The sequence below is a fragment of the Crocodylus porosus genome, unplaced genomic scaffold (genome assembly GCF_001723895.1).
Source record: "Crocodylus porosus isolate Cpor-Errol unplaced genomic scaffold, CroPor_comp1, whole genome shotgun sequence".
NCBI lineage: Eukaryota > Metazoa > Chordata > Crocodylia > Crocodylidae > Crocodylus > Crocodylus porosus.
The window spans coordinates 19043062-19051498 of NW_017728915.1; the positions used below are offsets into that span (position 1 = coordinate 19043062).

The 8437-nt window shown below is 43.9% G+C and overlaps 1 protein-coding gene across 1 annotated transcript in view; it reads left to right on the plus strand.

Annotated features, from left to right (window-relative positions):
- CUNH16orf87 (chromosome unknown C16orf87 homolog) overlaps positions 1 to 1344 on the plus strand; it is an 18537-nt gene extending 17193 nt beyond the window's left edge. Inside the window, exon 4 of the mRNA XM_019535788.1 lies at positions 801 to 1344. Coding sequence (XP_019391333.1) covers positions 801 to 919 — 119 coding nt within the window. The 3' untranslated portion in view covers positions 920 to 1344. The remainder of the gene's footprint in view (positions 1 to 800) is intronic.
- The last annotated feature ends 7093 nt before the right edge of the window (positions 1345 to 8437 follow it).

Consider the following 8437-nt stretch of genomic DNA (forward strand, 5'->3'; position numbering starts at 1 on the left):
TCTTGCTGGGATCCTATGACCCCAGCTGACTTCCTGCCCTTTGGGCAGGGGGCTGGACTCGATGATCTCCCGAGGTCCCTTCCAGCCCTGATGTCTGTGAAATCAATAGGGTGCATTTTGGGAAGTTTCATACCTATGGGACTTCCTTTGGGAAGTACTAAAGCATGGTGCAGTAACGAAATAACCAGGGCGAACAGTTATTTTTAGCAGCTACTTTGCCGTAGTGGTGTGCTAAGATGGAGGAGTGTACCACTATGGCAAAGTAGCTGCTGTCCATGTGTAGACACCCACAAACAGTATGTCACCATAGTGCATCGCTACAGCATTGTAGTGTCACGTGTAGACACTTCCCATGAAGCAGGGAAAATATCCTAGTATTTTGGGGTGCTGCAGCAGATCCTTGAATCCTTGTATTGAAAAGTTTTGGGGTTTTTGTTTTTTTGGGGGGGGGGGGTTGGGGGTTTTGTGGTTTGTTTTGTTTTTGTTAAAAGCAAAAATTTGTTTTACTTGGTGGAACAAGCCTAAAGTAACATTGAATACTGGTCTGGGTGTGTCAGAAATTAATAAAACATTGGAATAAGTCATCATTCCTTTGTCAATGAAACCTAAGGATTTGAGTCATGTTTTCAGATGACTGATTACAGTGATTCTCTTTCTTCTCAAATGGAACAGATTGTCTTCAGTTCCCCTTTTCAGTTTTAATGAACTGTCCCACATTATAATTACCATCTGCATAACTAATTAATGGATGCATTTGCTGTAAAAAGCTTTTGTTAATGGTGACTTTTTTTCTTCTACAGAAAAACAGGAAAAAGAAGTTGACATGTATGCTAACCTTTCCGATGAAAAGGCTTTCGTGTTTTCAGTGGCATTGGCGGAAATAAACAGAAAAATTATCAATCAAAGACTCATTCTGTAATTCATCAGCACAATCGGATGCATTTGTATGCAAGATGGCTATCATATTTCCAAGGTGTCGTGGACTCTCAGGAAGCATGTTGTCTGTGTTGACAAGGACCAGAGTTTTTCCTGTTAAAGCTGTGCTGCTGTTTTGAAGCTCAGATTTTTGGGTATCTACGACACAAAGAAGAAATGTCAAGCTTTTGTTCTGAAAATCAGAAAGCAAAAATGCTTTCTACCTTGAAGACTAAAGGTAGACAAGTGCACAGAGAGAATGCACCCTTTCCAGAGCACTTCAATATTTGTTGTCAGACATGTAATATTTTAAATTTCAAAAAAATGATTTTTCTTTTAAAACAAAATATATTTCAGATTTTTCAATTATATTACAGTTTACACATGTACAGTTCTAACGTTTTAATAAATTGGTATTCTATTATTGAACTGTGAATTAATTGCATTTATAACATTAAAGTTGTTTTGGTTTGATTCCATAGTAGCTAGCTAGTAGCTAGGGGTCAGGAGGGACCTGAACAGATCATCCAGCCTGACCCCCTTCCACAGGCAGGAATGAATGCTGGGTTCACAAGACCCCTGACAGGTGATCATCCAACCTCCTCTTGAATTTGCCCAAGGTAGGGTGAGGACCACTTCCCTGGGAAGTTGGTTGCAGATTTTGGCCACCCTAACTGTAAAATATTGCCTTCTGATCTCTAACCTGAACCTATTCTCCATCAGCTTATTACCATTGTTCCTTGTCACCCCAGGTGGTTCTGGGGAGAAAAGGGTAATACAGGTAAACAATGAAATGGTAAAAGTCATGTTAATGTTGGGTCTGTTTAAACTAAACTGTGGTGGGTAGGGGTGTGTGTGAAATTTTATACTGTTTAGCTAGATTGGTAGCTTGCTTATTTTGCTTTTTAAAGGAGAGTGTGTAGAAATACTTAAACCACTCCTATAGAATCTTTGTTTTGTTTAACATGGTAAATGAGGAGTTTCAAACACAAGACGATACTTCCTCAAGTAGGACATAACTGTTTTCACAAACTGTATTTGGTCACTGATAATGAGTAGTAGGCAGACATGGAGGGCAGCGTTCCAGGTATTAATACAACCTCTGGTTTGTGTTGGTAGGTGAATAAACTTGGAATGGAAAAGTGGGAGCAATAGAGTTCCAAGCAATTGTAATGTTTAAATTGTGCCTTTTACTGTTCGAGCACTACCAAGTGGTTCTTCAGCTCTGGACGTGCACCATCCCCTCTTCATATTCCTAGTTGCGAGTTGCCCATCGAGAATGACAGATGAATTTTGAATAATAAAAACAAAGGCCGCTGGCCTTTTTCCCCCCCCAACTCTGTCCCTGCTCCGCCTCTAAGGGGGAGGAGGGGGTGATGCCGGTGGTGCTGGCCTCTCCTTCCTGCTCTGTCCCTGCTGTCACAGCTGTGCTCCACTGCGCTGCCGCCTCCTGTCTGTAATGCTCTTGGAGCACTCTGGTTGTTTAAGTAACCAATCTAAGTGCTCCAAGAGCATTATGGACAGAGGACTAAGCGCTTTATTATATGAGAATACTAAAACCTTAATTCCTTAAAACTTAATAGCATCTACCTCCTACTTCCCTGGTTCTCTTCAGCTGCCAGTTCTTCCCTATATTTAACCTGACTTATTCACATAACTTTTTTTTTCCCCTGCTGACCCTTACCCTCTGCAGAAAGTTTTACTAACGAGCTGCAGAGGTATATGGATTTTACTGAGAGTAAACCAGTTAAGGAGGTTTGTTTCTACCAGTGGATTGTAGTCATTTCTCCAAGTCCCAATTTATTCTCTCCCCACCTGTTGGAAACTCTAGTCTTCCCTATGTAGACAGAGCATGTTAGCAGTTTAAAAAAACTCAGCTTTGTTAATTTTCTAAAGATTAAACATTTGACTTTTCAAAAGACTTTTTTTAAATGTAGCTGATTTTGGAGATTTGGATTAAGTAAAATAGGCATTTATACTTTTGAGTCAAGATTTCACTGTTCCGCTTCTCTTTTCTTTCTCCCTCCTGCCCCCCTTTATTTGTACAGAAGAGGACCGCAAAATCTAATGGGGCTTTAGTATAAAGGAATGCACTTTAGAATACCCTGGAATGTAGATGCATTGAAGCAATATACAAAATAATAAATTAAAGCTAGTGACAGCTGAGTGGTGAGAGAGAAGAAAAATGTTCTATGTCTTGTATAATGTAGCTGTGTCTGTTTAATATAACGTGTGAATTCATTGAAATGCAAGGTTTTCCAAGAAGCAAGACTAATATGAAACATTAAAAAAAAAACAACTGTTTTCCTAATCTGCCCATATCTAATTTCAGTACAGACCTCCCATAGTATTTTGCACAGGGGCTGAAAATATTTAGATAAATGGTTTTTTTCCATTCTTTTGTGATTGCCATGTTAGCTTTGTATTGTATGTAAAACATTTGCATCCTTTCAGGTGAAAGTAAATGGAAGTTAGGCTGCAAATACTTCCTAAAATAACTAGAAACAGTTCTGGATGCAGCATTCTTAAAATTTTTATGTAAGATCTTCGCTGTTCAATATATTTTGCCTTTTGTAGTCTACAGTACCAGCAGTTGAACAGAAAATTATTTTTCCCTTCAGCTTATTTAGAACAGATGGAAACCATATTTTTAATCTTGTCTGATGTATGGCTATGCTTTCTGGAGTAAAAGTGTCTGGAATCTTAGCAACTGAATTATTCATCTAGCATTGTTGCGTTCGCAGCATTGTGATGATTTGTGAAAGAAGCATTTCAGGTTTTCCTTCCCCCCTCCCCCCCCCCTTTTTCTCTATTCCACAATTGAAATTTATTTATAATGCATTTTTTTAGATGTATACCTGTCCTATTGCCACACATACGATTGTGATTTTTATTGTTTGGAAGAGCAAGGGTACTAATGTGTGTGTCCTAAAATTGACTCTGGCAGTGCCACAATACTTCTAATACATTATCAGTAGAGATCTACCCTACTTGCAACTTCTAAAAAATAAAATGCTGGCTCCGCAGTGTGAGCCAGTGGTCCTCAGGGGAGGGGCTGCTGTGGCCTGACCTTGCATCTCACTGGGCAGGGAGGGGAGCTGCTGGCATGAAGGGGAGCAACAAAAATGGCAGTTGCCCTTTGCTGCTGATTGGCTGAGCAAGCTGCCCATTGTACAGCCCTCTTGGCCAATCAGTGGTGAAGGGGAGGAACATAGTGAAAAGAACATGAAAATGGCATCACAAGTAGCTGGTGACCTTTTTTTTCCCCTTGCCTCAGCAGGAATTTGATCCCTTAGGGATAGTCCAACCCCTAAATCAGCTGGAGTCTTTCCATTCATTCAGAAAGGGATCAAATAGTTTGATATTAGCAAAATAATTGTATGACACCCTTTGGATGGAATCTTTGAGAGAGAGACGCTACACTTGTTAAAATAGGTTGAAAACCCCTATACTAAGTAACGTAATGCACAGGCAAAATTGTTGGCAATGTGTTACCTATTTATGGTCTTTAATGTTCTTTCAACATCAGCATCTTTCCAAAGTTCCAGCTCAGGTACCCAGTTATATATTTTTTTTCCTTGTTTGTTTGTTTGTTTGTTTGTTTGTTTTGGGGGGGGGGTAAATTGAGCCATCCCCTGCCCGGTGAGGGAGGGAGGGAGTGGGACTGGGGCTAGGGCTGCAGCTGCACAGCTGGGGGAAAGCAAAGGATGGAGCCACAAGTGGCTCATCCAGGGGATGCGGGGAGAGGGGTGGCAGCTCCTGCTGCTGCACACAACCCAGGAGGGCATGGCGGGGAATAATGCCCCTGGATTTTCATGGGGCAAGAGTGGGCTGGCCCAGTAGAGGGGGAGGGGCTGCCCAGCAGAGGTGCAGGACTGAGCTGTGTGGGTGGGGAGCTCCTGCAGCTATGTGCACCCCGGGAGGGCACAGGGCCTGTGCCTCTGGATCTGCATGGGGGAGGGTGAGATGCAACTGTGGACAGCGCCAGGCTGTTCCCAACAGCGAGGTGGGCTGGGTGGCAGCAGTGTTGGGAGGGGGCTATGGGGAGCTACAGCAAATTCTGGAGTGGCTGCAGCCCCACTCCTGTTGCCCCTCCCAGCACCACCACTGCCCACCCCAAGTCCTCAGTGCCCTTCTGAGGTGTGCGCAGTGATGGGAACTGCCACCCCCTGTCCCCCAGACGAGCTGTGGCTCCATCCCACGCTCTGCACTGGCTCCTGCTGCTGCGTGCACCTCTGGAAGGGTATGGGGGCCTGTGCCCCCAGATCACCCTGTGGGGTGGGCTGCAGCTGTGGGCTGGGGTTGGCGCTGGGCTGTTCCTAGCGGGGGCTGTGCTGGGGGCAGCGGTAGCTGAGGGCTATTGGGTGGGCAACTGGATTCTGGGGTGGCTGCAGACCCATAACCCCCTCCCAGCACCACTGCTGTCTGCCCAGAGCGTAACCCAGCCCAGCCCCTGCCAGGAACAGCCTGGTACAACCCTGCCTCCAGCCTGCAGTGGCATCCTGCCCTGCTCCATGCAAATCTGGGGGCATATGCCCCCCCCCCCACCCTCTTGGGCGCTCATAGCAGCGGGATCCACTCTCCACATAACTGGGTCCGGTGCCCTGCCAAGCCCCACTCCCTCCCCCGCCACTGGGGCCTCGAGCTACCCCCTTCTCCGGCCCCTTCCCTCACAACCTACCTACCAGCCTGACCTGGCTACTCTCCTAGCCACCTGTGTGCTGCGCTGCAGCTGTGCACACGCATGCAGCATTTATTGGCCACATTAGGTCTGAGTACCACCTAGGACCTTTTTTAAGTACACCTAGGGGTACGTGTACCCTCAGTTCACAACCACTGACCTAGTATGTAACTCTACAAGATTAGTCTCCTTAAAACTCCAATATATGATGTAGCAATACACTTGCCACGTGTGTGCCTGTATTAGTGTGCTGCTTACAGTTCCTGGGTCCTCTAAAAGGAGGAGCTGTTTTTGTTGCATACTCTGAATGAGGAGAAGCAATGTGTTCATCCTTCGTGTCACAACTGGATTACTTGTAATCTGCCAGGTGTCATTTAGCTGATGAATGATGCACTGTAGTAAGGTGCTATCCCAGGGCATGCCTACTCATGGCAGTGTGGCCCTGCTAAATATCCGTTGGGATATTTCAATAACTTGGCCTAGAACAGTGCTTCTCAGCCTTTTTTAGATCCAAGGCACCCCCTCTATAACTTATGTGAATTGAGCAGCATCCCATTTCAAAAGCCAACTTATTACAGTACTCACCTCCTTGCAGACGGACAAGGCAATGGTGTTTGGGGAGCCACCAAGCAGGGAAAGCCTGAGCCTGCCCATACCTGCTTATCTCCATGCACCTCCCTTATCTCCTTAACATTTCCTGTGGGACCCTGGTTGAATCCCTGGTCTAGAAGGCTTATACAATTCCTTTCCCTGGGGCCTGGGTTCTGTTGGCAATTGCAAGGAAACAGTTCTCTCGCCAGGTTTGCAGTTCTTGATGCAGGGCCCTTAGTCTTGTCCTTGCCAACAGTCTTTAGCAGGATTGTTCACTCTAGCGTTCCAAGATCTCTCCTGATCCCTGCAGGTTTATGCTCCAGGCCCTCTCTGTGAGTGAAAGAGACTGAATAGGGCATCTCAGGCAACCCTTCAGCTAGCCTGTCTGGATAGCAATTCCCAGAGCTTCCTACCTGAAGTCGGCTAACAGTTGGGTATTTAACACAGTTGGCAAACTGTCGAATGCATTAATAAGATACTACCCCTCAACTCCAAATCAAATTGGCTCCTGAAGCTTTGCACAGCCCTACTAGGAACTACACAGTTTTTGATTGATCTTCTCTGGTGACTGATCTATGGAGTTTTTTGTTACTATTTTAATAAAATATTTTAAGAAATGGAATGCATGCCCTGGAAATGTATTAGGAAGCCAGATGCATCCCATTCTTGCCTGGACTCAAGGCAAGGCATTTGCTGCTGTTGGAGAGGCCCCACCTGCTTGCCTAGAATTATGTGAGTTAAAAGGAAACAAGAACTCCTGCCAAGTTCTCTCAGCTGGTTTACAGCTGTTGGTCTGTGGCCTTTAGTACTGTCCCTGCCAACAATTTTTAGCAGGATTTTTTGTAATTCAGTTAATGAATTGACTTGATTTTTAGAGAAATCAATTGCTCTACTACTTTTTCAAAAAGTACTTAGAGCACAATTGTAGATGGAGTAAATGGACTCCTCTGTGCTCTCTCCCCATCTGTGTACTAACCCAAGCCCTTTGTCAGATATTATTTTGATGCTTTGGCATATCTCTGAGATGAGCCTACACAAGACAATTTAATCACTTCCATTATCATGGATAACTTGGTTTCAAAAGCTTTCTATTTTTTGGATTATAGTACAGTGGAACATTTCCTATTATTATCATTGTCCAGATATCTGTGGTATTGATCATGTTGTAGACATGGTTAAAATGATGCTTTATGGACAATATAAAGATTCTGCTTGAAATCCAAGACACTGGTTGTTGGGGTTTTTTTGGAGTGCTCTGTTTCTAATTGGTTCACGTTTACCTAGTAAGTGCTTGATCCTAACTTCAACAATAGCTTGATAAGAGAATTATAAGAAAAGAATTGGCAGTGATCTGGAAACTAAAGTGTAGTTTTCTGAGTTAATCCAGCTTCTAAAAGGTAAGTTTGCAATGATGCACCACTGAAAGCTTGTTCTTGTTTCCACTGAATATCTTTCAGGTGCTGTTTTTAAACCAACTGTATGCTTATTGATGCATTTGTATGCATTTCTCAGTGAAGATGATACCTAACACTTTACAAAATGCAAAATAATTCTTAATGCTCCTTTGAAATTAATACTAGTACAATTTTTCTTCTGTAAAATGAGGAAGCAACAGGGGCACAGAACTAGCCATTTGTCTGAGCTGAGACTTGAATCCAGGGCAGTCCTGTGTTCAAGCCACTAGTCTTGTAATATGCTGTTATTTTGTGAAGTTGCTTTGATTTATCCTCATGATCTCCATAATTCCTTTTAACCTCTAGAGTACTCTTTTGGGACTTGTAAGTAAATATAACAACATTAGATGATAACGCATGCTGTAAAAATAAAAAGGTATACTAATGATAGTATGATTGTAACCTCAACCAGTTGTGGCTCCCATAGAAAAAATGTGCATTAGCATGGTACATGCAAAGAAACCAAAGAAGGAATGGAAAATAAATGTTGTAACTGTGGCAGAAATCCACCTTGGTTTCTCCCCAAAATCTCTGCCCTGCAACAGTGTGATCAAGATGGGCCAGCACAGAGGATTCACACCTCAGCCTGTCTCTTTAGGTAACCTGAGCTGGCTGCATTCTTGAGGGAGCAGAGGGGGAAACCTGCTCCCTTTGCCTAGGTGACTGGCATCAGTTACCTGGGTGAGGGGTTTCTACCTGGTGAGCTGGAATCTGCCTGGTGACAGATGATGTATTTCAAATTGGTTGGCTGATAGCCAACTGGGGCTGACCTCCACTGGACCAGGTGAATGGTCAC